The sequence below is a fragment of the Eleutherodactylus coqui genome, chromosome 5 (assembly GCF_035609145.1).
Source record: "Eleutherodactylus coqui strain aEleCoq1 chromosome 5, aEleCoq1.hap1, whole genome shotgun sequence".
Taxonomy (NCBI): Eukaryota; Metazoa; Chordata; class Amphibia; order Anura; family Eleutherodactylidae; genus Eleutherodactylus; species Eleutherodactylus coqui.
Genome location: NC_089841.1, coordinates 140,874,235 through 140,891,143, shown reverse-complemented (window position 1 = coordinate 140,891,143; position 16,909 = coordinate 140,874,235). Strand labels below are relative to the sequence as shown.

Genomic DNA, 16,909 nt, shown 5'->3' with positions numbered 1-16,909 from the left:
CAAAAAATAAGCCCTTATAGAGCTCCGTACATAGAAAAATAAAGTTACAGGACTTTGAATGCAGCTATAGAGAAAAAAAAAAAAAAAAAAGATTTCCAAAAAAAAGGGTTTGTTATTGCAAAAAAAGTGTAAAAACCTAAAAAAAAATATTAGAAATTTGGTATCGTAACCGTACCGCAGAAAAAAATTGTGTGTCATTTATGCTGCATGATTAACGCTGTAAAAAAAAAATAAAAAAAAAAATAAATAAATAAATATATATATATATGGCAGAATTAATGCGTTTTCTCTCCCTGTTATAAAAAATTTTAAAAAAAAATTATATATATATATCTTACGATATAGCCTATGTACCCAAAAGTGGCACCGATAAAAACTACAGCTCGCCACGCAAAAAACAAGCCCTTATAAGGCCGCGTCAACGGAAAAATAAAAAAGTTATGGCTTTTGAAAAATGGAGATGGAAAAATACCCAAAAAAACCCAAAACAAAACGCTTGGTCCTCAACGCCAAAATAGGCCATGTCATTAAGGGGTTAAGCCAAAAAGGTCCCCGAGATCACACCTCCACTGCCAAGACATTCATGGCATATCACATCATTTTGTACTTTCCCTACGAGTTGTGTTATACTGCCAGGGTGCAGTAAGTCTGCCTGTATTTAAGATCCACCAAGACCTTTAAGACTAGCTTATTGTCTGCCTGGCCACCTGTATGTTGTTGGACATTAACAACGGTGTCAGACAGTCCTCACTCACTGTGTGGCCAGTAATACAGAGAATGAGGAAAAAGGTTCTTGACACAGTATTAAATGAATAAGCAGAGATGCTTTTGGTAAGAGACCTTCTACATGGGTGGAATTGTCCTGCCGAATTTGCCATCCTGCATGAAAATTCCACACCAAAATGTGCATGTCCGATGTCTGAAATGGCAGAATTCTACCAGCAATTCTGCATGAAAATATGCATTTAAATGTGCAGATTTACGAGACAGCAAATTCCACTGCGTCCTGCAGAACAATCTGCGTCTGTGTGAAAGGTCAGTAACTGTGCTCTGGGATACAGCCAGAAGTGGTATTGGTGCATAGTCAAGGGTAAAACAAGCCAGATAGGACATGAAGCTTAGGACATATAGGAACTGAAAAGGCATTTGTTATTTTAATTTGTATTTTTGTTACACCAGTGGAAGTTAACATTAAATGTTATATTTACAATGTTATTTATTTATACAGAGAGGTTAATTTAATGTGGCACACTTATTTAGAACACATGTAAACTAAGAAATCATCACTAGTTAGTTTACACCAAAGCAGCAGTAAGTGAAAATCACTTTCCATTGAATACACAGGGGAAGAAAGCTAACATAAACAGCCTAAAGATGTTCACTGATTAAATAAGTGGGAATGAAGGTTAAAAGGCAATGAAAAGTTCAAAAGGATTTGTTTTAGGACTTCTTGTACTCAATTCTTTCTACTTTGACATCATCTCCAATCAGTTGGTAGACATAGGTGACGACTGTTGAAGCTTGGATATCCATGAGAACAAAGGAAGGAATGATGTTGCTAAAAGCAAAGAGAACAACATTTCGTCAGTAACTGAAGACCATTATTCTTAGAGGCTTCTAGAAATCTATTCATTTCTATGGAATGACGTAAGCAATCGGGTTAAACCTATAATTAAACTTCACCATTATGAGATACTGGCGATTTAAATTACTACAGGCATTTCATTACTGTGATAGGAGAAGACTGCCATCAATTATCAGAGCTCTTCTTCCCCTCTGAAGTCAGTGCACAGCCGACTGTGTTAAAGGGATATCTTGCATTTCGGAACAACCCCTTTTCCATGCACAAATAGTGATATGCTCTCCTCTGCTCACTTTCCCATGCTGATGCTTAGTCCCTTACTTAAGTCGGTGTTTACAGCTGCAGTCCATCTGGTTTATGGGATGCCATAGGGGCTGCAGCCAATAACAATGCTCAGCAATCAAATGCTGCAGCCCCTATGACATCTCGTAAACAGTGTGGGACTGCAGTTGTAAACGCAGACCAGAGAACCAAGTAAGGGAGAGCCAAGTAAATGACAATTTGTTAAGGTTACTCAGTAGGGAAGATGTTACAACTTGGACAACCCCTTTAAAAGGTACATTCACAGGATGCATTCTGGGGTAGAGTCTGCCCCAAAAGCCACTAACTAGTCTATAGTAGAATATAAAAATGTTAAAACACTATACACAAATTTTTGGGTTTGTGTTTTTTTTTCTCTATAACACAACATGCTATGGCATCTTTCCCATAGGCTTCTCTGTATGGACTTGGGGGGGGGGGGGGGGAAACAAATCTAACATTATGGCGCTAAATAAAACACGTTAGAGTTTTCGTTAGCCACGTTAGGGTGGGCCTAAGACATGGAGCACCTACTGAACACAGATGGCCTGAAGCCCTTTGATCAGCTTCAAACTGAGTTCACACTACCACACTCACAAGTCTATAACCATCTACAACTCAGACATGCTTTATGCGCAGAAACTAGATCGTCTAGTATACAAGTTAAATGCCTGCTCCCAGCAGAACGGATAGGCAAGGAAAATACTACTGTAGTGGTGATCTCCATCTTGTACAATCTGTTATTGGGCAGAATTAGCAAATTGTCCCCCATCTACACTGAAAGTGATAGAAGCTCGACTGAACAGGAACAAAGGATGGGGCTTTTGCGGTTTATTCGTAAATTATTAAGTGAGGCGCATCGTTTGTCTTCTCTTTATACAATTCACAGGGTCTATAGAATACCGGACGTTTTGTATAAAATTAGCCAATAATCCACTATGTCCTAGATGTAAAATAAATCAGTCAGATCTTTTGCGCATGATGTGGAGCGGTCCCAAGCGAATGCGATATTGGACAGAGGTTCTGAATTTGATCACCGGTCAGATTGGAGGCCTCTCCTCTGGTGTGTGCGCTGGGTTATGTTACGGACTTACCACTGGAAGGGGAACAACAACTGACGATGGCCCGGCTACTATATATTGCTCATAAGTTGATAGCGCAGTAATTGCTTAAAGAAACCTCACCACGGGTAGAAGAATCCCAGAATTGGATCAATTAGTTATTTACCATGGAAAAGGGAATATACCGCAAAAAGAATGCTATTCGCAAATATGAAAAATTGTGGGGAAAAGTAGTGTTTACTACACCAGGATTAGCATATCTACATTTAATTATAGATAGAATAAAGTCTGGGTTAATTATAATGCGCTGCTACTGTTCGCACGCTCCATTTAATATGGAGTGTTGGGGTCTCACTCTGAAGCACTTCTTTGTAATACTTATACTGAACAAGAGGTTTTTTTCGCTCTATGTTTTGGGTGGAGGATGCAAGGTGCAGCTACGTGAAAAGACACGATGGGCACTAAATAGAGAAAAAGACCAAAGTGTTTATTTTGTGCATGTGTACCAGCTTTTCAACTCTTGTGTATTGTGGGAAATGAATTTTTGTTTCTTGTTTGTTAATTGAAAAAAAAAATACAATAAAAAACATTTAAAATAAAAAACAAATTCCAATAATGAAAGAAGAAGCAGCTAGTGTTTTATTCAGGCATTTTTAAAATGCCAGAAAAATCAGGAAGTCTGCCTCTGCGAACAAGCATCTGGATTACAGTTCAGATACTAATTTAACAAGAAGCAAATTACTCACGTTTCTAGAGCATTGTATGCTCCTGTAGCAGATCCAGGGTTAATATAAAACTTGTTTTCATGTTCAAATGCTTCAAATTTCTGTGTGTGTCCTGAAATCATTATATCTACATCAAGCTGCCTCTGCAACAACGCCAGGCTGGCCATATCACCCCAGGGAATCACTTGGTGGCCGTGGATTAACCCGATTTTGAACTGGCCGACAGTCACAACCTTTTGTTCTGGATAGTTCAAGTTCTAAGGGACAAAAAGACATTGCATTAAAAAGTGAGCAAAAGTCACTAACCAATTAGTTTTACAGTAAAATACAAGATTGGTGCCTGGACTGCCACCAATCTGCAGAATAAAGGGAGTGCTTGTCCATGAAAACATTACACACCAATATTATCTTCAGACATGTTTAACCCCTTAGTGATCAAGCTATTTTCTATTTTCGTATTTTCCTGCCCCCTTTTAAAAAAAATTGTCACTCCTTTATTTATCCATCAATCTAACTGTAGGAGAGCCTGATTTTGCGGGACGAGTTGTATTTTTCAATAATAATACTATTTAATGTACCATAAACGTACGGAAAAACTTAAGAAAAATTCTAAGTGAAGAGAAATGGAATTTTAAAAAAAACAACAAAAAACACGACATTCCGCCATCTTTCGGTGTGTCTTGTTTCTACGGCGCACAAACAACATGGGTCAGTACAATTACTACAATACCAGGTTTTTTTGCTGTACTAATATATATATTTTTAAAGATATTTAATTTTTAAAATTCTTTTCTGTCTCCATCTTCTGCGCACAATAACTTATATTTTTCCATCGACATAATTGTGTGAGGGGTCATTTTTTGCGGGATGTCCTGCAGTTTCCGTTAGTACCATTTTTGAATACGTAAGACTTTTTGGACGATTTTTTTCATGGAAACAGGTTGACAAAAAAAATCTGACAAGCAGTCTATCAGGCCAACCCACGGGGATGGCTTGATAGGCATACTGCCAAGACAGCCCTGGGGCCTTTCAGAAGGCCCCCAGTTGCCATGAGACCCGCACTGCTCCCTGCGATCTAATTTGAGGGGGGAAGCCTACAGGAAAGGGTGCAGCAGCAGACTACACAGGCTTTGTTTGTAGTCTATAGCTATGGAGACACATAGCTCCGCATAGGAGCTGCACACATAATGATAAAATATTTTAAATTTAGATTAACTGCAAAAGACTTTCATTTTTTTGTTATACGCAATTTAGCAGTAAGAAAAAAAATGGTGGCAAAAGGTGTAGCATTCCCTTTTATGGTAAAATTGAACGATTACTACAATGTAACCTCCAGGAGAAAAGGTTGCAATATATTCAACATTATTACCTTTAACTTTTTTCCCCTTTAGGACCAATGCTGCAGCCCAGATTAACCCCGTGTAGAGGGCACAGCGCTAAACTAATGCTGCAGTGCCTTCATTCTCGGGATCAGTGGGGATCCCAGAGGCTGGACCTCTACCGGTCATAAGGTGATGACATATCGTAGCAACATGCATTCGCTGTATAACATGGAACAACCCTTTAGTGACGCATACAGAGAAAGATCTAGCTTGTTGTGAGAGGCAAACAGACTCTGGCTGGTTAATATAGGCAAAAAGGTCATGTTCTCGGATTCTGGGCACTCTATGAAACCTCTTCAAACAGCCAAGCATTCACTGGCACCTGTACTTGAAAGGCACAAATGAGATGTGACCATATAAAGGTCAGAATAGTAGTAACAAGTGTACTGCATGTATTTATCTAAAATATATATATTTTTAAGACATAGAATATACAAGATAAAAATAAATGAGAACCTCATCAAAGTCTCCTCTGACGATGTGAACGTCCCCAGCCAACGTCTTGAGGTAGTCATAGCTTTCCTTGGTGCAGAGATTCCCAGTACACAAAATATGTTGTATCTTACCAGGGACAAGTAATTTTTTGAATTTTGCTGGCAAGCTGTTACAGCGATGTGGGATGTGCAGATCTCCTAACACCAAGACCAACTGCAAAGTTGCAAAGAAAAAGGGAAAAAAATGATAAATATAACTTATACAAACATTCCAGATAGCAATTAAAGTGGTTGTCCAAAACTATTGATGACTTATCCTCCAGACAGGTGCAGTGCTGATGCTCTGGATCCCTGTTCATCAGCTGTTTGCCTTGGTGTGCTATCAATGTGGCCAGAGCCAGAAGCAGACAACTGTCAACATTACGGCAACCTAGGTTAGTATTGCAGGCATAGCTCCCGCTGAATTCAATGGGAGCAGTGACTGCAGTACCAGCCCACGCCACTGTCCTACAGACAGAGCTGTCTGCTTCCAGCTCTCCTCTGCACACAGGACCTGGCAAACAGCTGATCAGCTGGGATCCCAAGCGGTCATCAATAGTAAAATCCCAGACTGCCCCTTTGAAATGTTTGGTATGCACAGAAAAACGGACTTCTTGTAATCGTGATGGCATGCAAACATTATAGGATCATGTAACATAGATATGGATGAAATCCATGCCTTGTGTTTACTGTCACTACATGCACAGACTTCAGTTATAAATGTAACATGACATTGATTATGTAATTTGCGTAAAGCACAAGATTGACAACGGATAACGTGTCTGGAACAATTTTCTGCTCATGGAGTAGATGGATCTTTCCACATGATTTAAGTCATCTGTAAGATACTATTACAATAGATTAATAAATGCATCACTGCACATATTTAGTTATATTACACACAGTGATTATCACAATCATAGGAGTTCAATTCATTGGCTGTAAATCTAGACTAATGTAAAGTAGAGGACCAGGGTTCTGCAAAACTAGGATATTGCTGTTAGAAAAGCGAGCGCCGGTAATACTTGCGTGCGGTCACACGTGGCAGGAATGTGTTGCAGAAGTGTCTGCCACAGAAATGCTACGTCTGAAGAGGTTTTCAAGAGTCAATCCAGATGTATGGAACAGCTTTTCAGTCGCTGAAAATTCTGTAACATGTAAACCTACTCTTAGTCTGTTTTCTCGGTCGAGAAAATCGCGCATAATTCTTTTGAATGGGATCATACACATGAGCGACAAAAGTCGCAGCACGTTCCATCTTCGGGCATGCCCTCGCATCGCATCCCCCATTTTTCTCGATGGGCCCGACAGGAGCACTGAGGTTTCCCCATTGAACACAGTCAGCCACAGCGGTGGTTACCTACTTCCCCAAAATAATACAAGGAGATTTTGATATAAAAAAGCTTCGCATCCACAGGGAAAAATCACGTTAGCAAGCGCGATATTGTGTGAAGTTAGCCTTAGTATGGTCTCATACAAGCGATAAAATCGTGCGGTTTTTGCGCAATGAGAAAGTGAGTAAAAACGCAGAATTATTAAACCAATGATTTTCAAATGGTTTCCTTCACATTTGCGATGTAAAAATAAAATAAATCGCGGCATGCCCTATCTTCCTGCAATTTTTTCCATTGCCCCCATTTCCATACGAAGCCTCATTTTTATTGCATCGCAAAGGACGAACTTGTGATTTTTGTGCAATGCGCTTTTAACATTAGAAAGTCCCATTGACTGTTGCACGAGAAAATCGGAAGCTTTGTTTTTGTGAGAAAAAGCACTGACGTTAAAAAATCCCGGGAACAAAGACGCGATTTTCTCGGGGCAATAACGTGATCACTGGTGTTTAACTACCCTTAGATTAAAATTTGACACCAAAAGCAATCATTGACCGCCAGGAAGAAGAATCAGCGATACGACATATAGCTGCTTCCATATTTATTGCTCCATCCTTAGGGCTTTAGACGACCGTATTTGCGCGCATTTTTGTTCATGTAACATATAGATGCACAATGTGGAGAATAGAACTCACTGATATCAATTGGTTTGTTCTAACGAACGTGTTGTGCTCTAGCTTTCTGCGTATTGCACAGCAAAAGCCCCCTAGAGATCTATGGGAGGCACGCAAATGCGCACTCAATACACTGCACAATTCCGTGGGAAGAAGGAGAAAAAGAAAAGAAAAAAAAAAACACAGCTGGACCTTATTAGCCTTTTAAATCAGGGTGGGGGCGTTTTGTGCGCACATGTAAACAGGTCCTGCATGCGCAAACAGTACAGTACTATGCATCGATATGTGTGCAAATCCACCTTTTTCACGGCGCAAATGTGTTGCACTGAAGTGTGCACAATTGCGCATATGGACGTCTGAAGAAGCCCCTAGAGCTACAGACATTCGCAGCCGTTCCACTTACATGGCCTGAAAGAGCAGTCTCCGATGACTTTTCCCAACATGCATGTTGGAAACTGAAGGGGCTACTAGCCCTCCTACTATTAAGAGCGGTACCATGTTTGTACAGAACCCTGTACTCTACCATACATTCACATGGAAAGATTTTGTACCAGGGAGGTCACACAGCAGAGTATTTGTGTCCCCCCCCCCCCCCACACACACACACACACACACACACACACACACACACACACACACACACACTAATGAGCTTACCTCTGGATAGGTCATCATTAGTCGATGGATGGCGGTCCCCCGCCTGCCCCCCCCCCCCCCCATCCATCAGCTGATCATCCGGCACGTGAACAGAGGAGGAAGTGATGGCTTCACTCCCATTGAAATCAATGTGAGAGCCGTGCTGCTATGGCACTTTTTGCTCCTCTCCTGGTCGGGACTAGATGGGACGCCCTGACCAGCAAAGAAGCAGGAAGTGCCGCAGAAGCACGGCTCTCCAATTGGTTTAATTGGGAGTGAACCTGGTGCACACACTTCCTGTGCTGACAGATAATGACAATTTACAGTCTGCTGCACTGACAGCGGACCACATGATCAGCTAATTGACAGGGGTCCCGAACGGCAAACCCCTAGTCAACTACTGATGGCCTATCCAGAGGCTAGATCATCAGTGGAAACAAAAAGCAAAGCAGAGGCCCTTTACACTTTCAAATATACTTTGTACCCCATTTACTAAGATTGGCATTATTTACGCCAGTCTAAAGAGGAAAAAAAAAAAGGATAATAGGAGTGGTTTGAGCCATATTTATCAAAAAGTGTATACCTTATAATAAATATGGCACATTTTGGACTATCCTACAGTAGCAAACTGAAAATACCATTTTCTGGCTTTTATTTCAGGCCAGGTTCCTAAATGTCTGGCAGTCTGGCTTTCTTTTCTCTCTGGCTTCGCAGTGAGACTGATCCCATAATTATCTATGGGATCGATTATGAGATCCAGCGTGTTAAGATGCCAGTTGCCTCCCTGCCAGGAAAGCGTTCACCTCACCTCCAGCTGGCTGATTCTTCTGCTTCCTGTGGTGTTACGTACATTCACAGGCAGTCTTCTTCCTGCCAGCCAATGTACGCTACATCAGTAGTTCACAGCCCAGCACAGAGTGCCGAGCTATTGCAGAGTCTGCTCACGAGTGCTGCTTCTGCAATAGATCAGCATGATAAACATTGAAGATGAATGTGAGGAATGCCAGCTTCATAACAAGCCGGCCAGCTTGCGGTGAGCTGCCCGGGGGACTGGAGAAGAGACTGACAAGGGAGAAATAGGCGATTATAGAGGTTTTTTTAAATGAAAAAACCCCTTTAATGTGAGCCTGTGTGTTTCAATTTTTCACTGCGTTCATGAAGGTCATGTTCACATCTGCATTGTGGGTCTGCTTGTAACAGAGGCCATGCTGCTGTTCCTCATCTATTGTACGATTGGTCCAAATCGTCGCAGTCTATCGCTCTTCCATCAAAGTAGTAATAACGGCAAAAACAGCGATGCATGCTGTGCTAACCTTGCATTAAAAACTGAGCCATCAGCCCCCAAATGCAGGTATGAACAGACCCGGAGCATGAGCCAGCAGTCTGGGGGCCAGGACGGGAGACGGAGATGTCCTGCTGTGCGATCAGGAAGGTTTTTAGACTTTGAATGTATATATATTTCCATTCACCGTGGCCAAGTAGATGTCTGGATAAAGTTACTGAATTGAAACATATATAATAGAAAGTTGCATAACTTATTTATACAACAATGAGGTTTAACATGTAAGGCAAGTTTGACATCTGCGTCAGTACCTCTGGCCAGAGGTCCCATCACAGATCTGGCTGCAAATACTGGAAGAAAAAGCGCTGTATGCAGCACTTTTTCTTCAGTCCCAAAACTGGGTGGCTTGGCGGAAAGCGGGCAGACTCCATTATAGTCAATGTGGTCCGCCCGGCACTATTTGGTTCCATGCAAAGACGGAACCATTCGGCCACGGGGATTCCCCTTTCCTGCTTCTCGAACGGAGCAGGAAAGTGGAATCCCCGGCACAGATGTGAGAGCACCCTTACACAGAATGGGCGCCCCTATTCTTTAGCAGGAGTTCAGGATGACCGCAAGGATTCCCACTTGTTCTGCCTGCAAAAAGCAGCATTATTCCATTGGAATAAATGGGTTGTCCATAGATCCACTGATGCCAGTAGATGCATTAGCCCCTTCGGAGTGGGAGCCACTTATTGTGGCAGCTCTCCATTTTGACTTCTAAAGCCGAAGTTGTTCCAGATTAGGGCTCCCCTTTTTATATCACTTCAAAGCTATTAAAGCACTTTTCAGACTAACAAACCACATAAACAACAGGATTAGGACACACTGAAGCCTTAGAAATAAATAAAAGCAACGGCATACAAAAAGGGCTTATGAGACCTCAGCATCTTAGATCTGACCCGGACCTTGTGATTTATCCCAATTATTAGGGCAAATTCATTAAATCAGCAATGGAGATTTGACAGCAATAGGATTGTGTCGTTGGCCAACTGCTAAGAAGGATCTGCATGAAGAAGGTCCGCTACTGTAGTGTGATGTGAGAAATGCTAAATAGAAGTAGATACACAGAATCCCAATCATCGGTAGCTCACCAGTGTTAGTGCGTGATCAGAGGAAACTTACTCTGTGCCCAGGCTTATGGAGGAGTTGATTGCAGACAAGGGAGTATGAAAGGGTGAAACATGAGCGATGTTAAATAAAAGAAAGCAAAAGAAAATGGGTGACAAATTAGGAAAATGAATACAAAAATAATCCATCTGGGATGTTAAAGAAGAAACTCTTAGGAAACATTTAAACTATAAGGGAAAAAAAGGATGTTCTGAAGAAGCAAAGTTATACATGATGATTGATGGACTTACGTAATACCATTGTAATTAAAGCAACAGCATCCAGGTTGTGACATTGTGCCTTCACTCCATAGGTTAGGTGTCACCTGCGTCAGAGGGAGTCTATAGCCCCCAGGGCAAATCCAGCAAAGAATGAGACTGGCACACAGGGTCTCTGCGGCCCCAGATCCACAAGTACCCCAAACGGCAACGTACTACTCAATATTGTTAAGTTGAAACTAACAAAAAAAAATTCTCTATATAACACAGAGGTATCCGGATGGACAATACGGCCCAATATAACAGAGCATATATGGAGCCGTAACACTGCCCTGTACAGAACTTTACTATGACCAGGGCTGAGGATGGGTCATCAACAGTTGGTCATTGGGGGGTCCCGCTGTTCAGGATCACCACCAATCAGCTGCTCACCAAGCCAACTGTTATTCGGAGAGAAGGGTGGAGCGTCTCCCATTAATGATGTGATCCTGATAGAATAGTTGTTAGTAGGGTGCTGCCAGTCCAATTACCGTCACCATAGATAACGGGGCATAGAAACGCTTCATTGTAAAACGGAGAAAATCATGGACCTTCGGCACAACCCTTGTAATGTGAAGCGCATAAAAACAAAGGGATTAACCCAATTTTTTCTTTATAAGTTGATAACAAAAATCACGTGTTTTGCGGACACAGACCCTTCTTCAGAAAATGACAGAAAGAATATTAATAAAATGAATGGATAGTAGAAGGTGGGAAGAATAATTTAGAAAAAATGGGAAGACAAAAATAAAATCAGTAATTAAGAGGATAAAACAGATTTAACCCCTCAAATAATGCAAACAGATACAATAAATTCATGAAATACGATCTACCTGCATTATTTAAGGGGTAAAATCTGATTATTTCTCTTAATTATTGATCTTATTTTTGTCTTTATCTTTTAAATTATTCTTTTCTCTAATGAAATAAATGAAATCCTTTTGAACATTTATTATTCTTCCCACCTCCTACTATCCATTCATTGTATTAGTATTCTTTCTGCCCATGCATATTTGTGCCATCAACTAATAAACAATAAATTGGGTTCATCCCTTTGCTTTTATGTGTTTTATATCACAAGGGTTGTGCCGACAGTCCATCATTTTCTCCTTTTTACAATTAAATTGTCATTTGTGACAGTCGGAAGCAGACAGCTCTGCCCGTAGAGCAGCGGCCGGGGACGGGATCCTGGGATTTCAGGCACTGCTCCCAAAAAGCAGACTTTAAAGGGGTTTGTCAGAGTTCTAAAAGTTTGGCTGTTCGCTGTATCGGTCACTTACTGGTCACGTGACTACATAACAGGGGACCCCCTTCACCTGATAAGATGACGTGTCGCCTATTGACGGCTTATCCTGGAGCAATATCCACAATAAGCAGGACTAGTTTTAGTGGTGAACCGGTGGCCACCATGATGGAAATCACTATGAACCACCGCTTCTGTTGGGCGCTGTTCATGTCAGTCACATGACGGCCACAATAATGCTGTTATTTACGTTTTTACCGTTTAAATAATGTAACAGAAAAATTGAAATTTTAACGCAACGCAGAAAAAAAAAAAGCCCTGCGGATGAGGCGGACCGCCACATGTTAATTGCGCCCTAATAATCTGAATGTCTACGGTGATCTACGAGGAGGATTTGTACGAGATGGGGGAGGGGGGCTGGTAATCGCTGCTGCAGTCAACCGACGGCGAGTCAGCACGACCTTAGGGTGACCACTTATTGCCTCTGTACTCTACTGCACTGGTCACATGACTAGAGTCGTCCTGCGGGCCTGGGGTAGGGCTGTACACGGCAGACGGAGGGGCCACTAACACAGGAGCCCGGCAGTGCTGAACTCCAGCAGCCGCCAGTGCAGGACACCTACTGCACCGCAGTCATATGACAGCACCAACACCCATCCCCACAGGCCTGCGTCCGCCTGCGCCCACAACGCCACACTCCTTCTAGTCCTCTCTGCGTTGTAAGCTGCAGGCAACAGTCTATTATATAAAGCCGGACAGGGAAGCAGTCTGTCCGTGTCCGAGCGCCGCACAGAACATGGAGAGCTTACCATCCTGCAAACCGGAGCCGTCAGTCAGAATGGAAGAAGCGAGAGAGCACTCTGTCCAATAGGAAAGCAACAACCGATGCCAATCACAAGATGGCGCCAACAGCGATTTGACAATCTTTACAGCTCGCCAATCAAGAAGGCAGCACGTGACTAAAGATCTACGGAGCACAGGAAGTGCCAAACTTGCACAACAGTAGGCAGAACTGCTGCGTGTGCGCAGAGTACGAGGAAGAGAGGCGCTCCCTTCACGTCACGTGACGCATTCCCGCGGTTTTATTTTCCAGTCAGGGGGTTCTCGCACTAGAGAATGAGCGGGATAGGCGGCTTGCAGTGAGTGGGGTTTACCTCAGTCAATGCTACTAAACATGAAGTGTGTCATTCCAGGAGGGCATTTGAAAGGTAGTAGCACTCTGTCTTCTTGGCTGACAACTCTGATAAGAATTTAAGAGTAACCTGACTAGAAATAGTCCTGTACTGTAATCCATTAGAGCGTCTCAATGACTGATAGCCAAAAAGGGTTCACAGTAGTGGAAGGTTTGGGCCTTCCATCGGCATTGGGAACCACTGTAGCTGCGGGCAGGAGCTGCAATACCACACACAACCTGTAGAGAGATGTGGCGCTATTTTTGGCAGACAGTAACTGTACTTTTCTAATGTCTCTGCAGTTACAATCTGTTTACACGGCACGGCTGTTATCCCAGGGAGTATGTGCTTTTACACAGGAGCCATAATTGCTCAGTGAGTGGAGTCACAGCGCACCAGAGTCCTCCGGCCGGCTGCATTAGAGTGAACAGGCAGTCGTTCGTAGATGAAGAGCTGCCTATTCACACAGTCGGGTCAGTGTCAGGTTTTTATACATCGAATGAACAACAAGTTAATGATGGTTCATCGCTCAGTTGTCGGCCGCATGTACGGTGAACAATTCTCCTTCAGTATTGCACGATCCAACAGCGAGCTGAGCGTAAGCTGTGCAGAAGTGTCCGTCAGCCATGTTAGCCCTGCACTGGAGGGGTCAGGCGACAACATGCTGACCATTAGCGGATCTAGTGATGACATCCCGGCACATCTGATCTGAGCTTGTTACCCCGTGGGGCGCATCTGGCTTATGTCAGAAATAACGTGTGGCAGCAACTGCACAAGATGGCAGCTGAGAACCAATGAGCAGACGGACTCTGAGGAGGTATTAGTGTATCTTGACACCACCAGGAAGCTAAGGGTTTGACAGGGTGAACGCCCCTCTCACACCCCTAGTTCCCGATTGGGTGACGTCAGAAAGGTCCTACCACTGATCTGGATTATGATTTCTCCAGCAGGCTTTGGGGTATTTTGTCGCTTCCGAATTATATCGTGTGCACACATCGTCGACCAGAATCAGACACAAATGCTGGTCTAAAACCGGGAGAGTCTCTACAATGTGTAGAGGCTCAAGCCTTTTATTATAACACATGACAACCGCCCTTCAATGGGCGTGCAACAGATTACATCAGTAACATATAAGATTCTCATTTGTCGGATCATATAGAATCCCCCACCTCTCTGCCCACCCCCTTCCAAGTGCTGAGGTAGTATGGACTTTTGTCCTAGCTGAAGTCAGCTCCGTGTAGTGATGAATCATTGTTTAAATAGCTTGTGTGAAGGAGTGGAAGGGGGCTAGGTAAACACTCAGTGTTAAACACAGGATATACACGACACTATGGCCCTTTAACTCTTAGAGGCTGGTTGTGCAACTCCTATGTACTTCTATGTACTTAACTAACATTACATCAGACATCCATTGTCTAGCAAATACTATGATTAGATTGTGTGTGTGTCCTTTAAACTCCTGAGCTAAAAAGTCATTACAACAGCAAAATACATTTGGGTTATATTAATCGATAGACATTTTATACCAAAATAATCATCATGTCTATCACAATCCCCCCTTAAAATGTCTATCCTCTAATTATCTAATTTTCACAGTTTTCTGCGCATGAGCCTATAACTGGAGCGCGTTGAAGGTTCGTTTTAGGGTCTTCAAGGGGGTGTAGGACTTGTCCACTCCTTCTGGGGATGCATCCAGCAAACTCATGGTGGGAGCGGCTTTTCCAGCATCAGTTTCACAGGTCTCTCTGACACAGGGGATAACACAGCAGACTAGAACAGAAAAGGTAACCATCAGTTCACATACAACAGCGACGCCCGTCTGTGCCAGGATCCTTTACCACCCGCTCATCCATGGCGAGTGCTGGTCCCAAAAGTTAGCTCTTTTTAGTCAGTGCGGTCAGCTTCTTAATGGCAACTGCGTTTTTACCCGCGGGTCACGTGTCATCTAGGATGTAGGTACAACAAGTCTCCCCTATCATCTTACAGACACTCCCCTTTTTAGCTAAAGTCATATCTAAGGTCATTCTATTTTGAAAAAGTCATAGTCGAGGTAGGTCCTATTGGTCGACTAGTCCCTATAAGGCGTCTCTAGTATAATTTATAAACCACTGCTAATTATAATAAACATAATTAATCCAGTCAACGTTTATTTACCATAATGATCAGGAAAATGGACTCGAATCTAGTTTTAACTTGGTCTCTAATTTTTAAAACTTGTCAGGTACCCCCCTTGGCTATCCTATGATGTCAATGTATACGTGTAGATCAAAACTACCACCAGGGGTCTCTCTTCTCGCTCTAGCATAATGTTACAATACTAGTAGCGTGCACAGGTACGCACGGTGTGGGACTCCCTAATCTTCACCCACACCAATGTCCCTCCTGGAGATAGTCCTAATGGTGAACACGTCCAGGTCGCCTCACCCTTGCGTCAGGGTTTTCCCACTGCCCGTAAGTCCCTACTCCTAGGAGGGGGGGATCCCTACCTCACCTCAGAGGGAGGCCATGGATTCCCTGGGCTCATTTCCGGGCATCCATACCCTCTATCTGTACAAGTTAACACCCCACAGGGTGTGCCCTCGCCGGAACCTAAGGTCTTCTGCACTATCCCTTGGCAAATGGGAATTCCACTGACAATCCATCTTAGGAGATCGGGGCAGGCACAGTACTAGTACATTTCTCCTTTTCTTTGGTAGCGTATGTGGTTGGCAATATCGGAACTGGCTCTTCATCTTTTTTAAACAAGGGAAATATTGCTGAGTTCCCCAAAAATCTCCCTCCACCCTGCCTAATTGCCTGGCAGGTGTAGTTTCCAGGGTAGTCAGTAATACTCTCTCCGGTGCAAAACACTTAAGTAGTTATAGAGTATTCCTTCTTCCATTTCTCACGGACAGTGTAATTAGCGGAAATGTTCGTGAAGAGACTAAGCATCTACAGGGAGATTTAGGGGGACCATCCCCGAGTGTAGTCGGGCACTACCGCACACGCAACAGTTAGACTTGTTGCTCCTGTTAGCATTGTACCTCATCAACTCCAACCAGAGATTCTGGTCAGAGTAGCCAGTCGCTACTGTCAAGGTGTCCTCAAAAGGTAGGGTTGGCTATGATCATCATGTTCGTCAAGGTCTTTATCTTACGGCGGAGGGGGTTAATTATGGGCACGGGACTAAGTGAAGGCATCCATTCGGCTGCATCTACCATACCCCTTATTTTAAACTTCCCTAAGGGATCTGTCTTCCCGTACCGGTATGTCCCCCCCCCCCCCCCCCGTCCCCCGGGCTTGGATCTCCCATGGTTAATGTAAAAACCACATTAAAACCAAGCAACATACTAAGTTCAGCCTTCCAATACCTGCTGTCCTTATCATTCTCAAGGAGGGTTATACGACTAATTAGGGATTTCCCGCTCTTATCTTTCTTATTTAAGGCACTTCGCGGTTTATAGGACCAGTCTATTCCTGTGTTACATCCCACTAATCCCCAATAACGGCAGTCTTCTCCCCAGACGTTATCAGTGGCGCAAACATATTGTATTCCCCGGGTATGCAAGTCATATAACCAGCTGGACTGAGCTAAATCTGGCCTGCGGTGGGATCCTGTGCCTAGACACGGGACCACAGTACAATAGTCGAAGGAATATGCGG

General features: G+C 43.1%; 1 protein-coding gene across 1 annotated transcript; it reads right to left on the bottom strand.

Moving 5' to 3' along the window:
- Window positions 1–1,135: 1,135 nt before the first annotated feature.
- VPS29 (VPS29 retromer complex component) lies at window positions 1,136–13,048 on the bottom strand. The gene is made up of 4 exons (XM_066603258.1): window positions 12,905–13,048; window positions 5,507–5,698; window positions 3,690–3,925; window positions 1,136–1,558 (listed from the first exon to the last, which is right to left on the bottom strand). Exons 1-4 carry the CDS (start codon window positions 12,905–12,907, stop codon window positions 1,441–1,443), a joined length of 549 nt encoding a protein of 182 aa, XP_066459355.1. The 5' UTR covers window positions 12,908–13,048; the 3' UTR covers window positions 1,136–1,440.
- Window positions 13,049–16,909: the final 3,861 nt, after the last annotated feature.

Excerpts from the sequence above, each read along its gene's own strand:
- VPS29 (XM_066603258.1), bottom strand. Across the intron at positions 3,926-5,506 it reads TCAGAGGAGACTTTGATGAG|AACTTGAACTATCCAGAACA; the intron begins GTTCTCATTTAT and ends TTTGTCCCTTAG. Across the intron at positions 1,559-3,689 it reads GCATACAATGCTCTAGAAAC|CAACATCATTCCTTCCTTTG; the intron begins GTGAGTAATTTG and ends CTTTGCTTTTAG.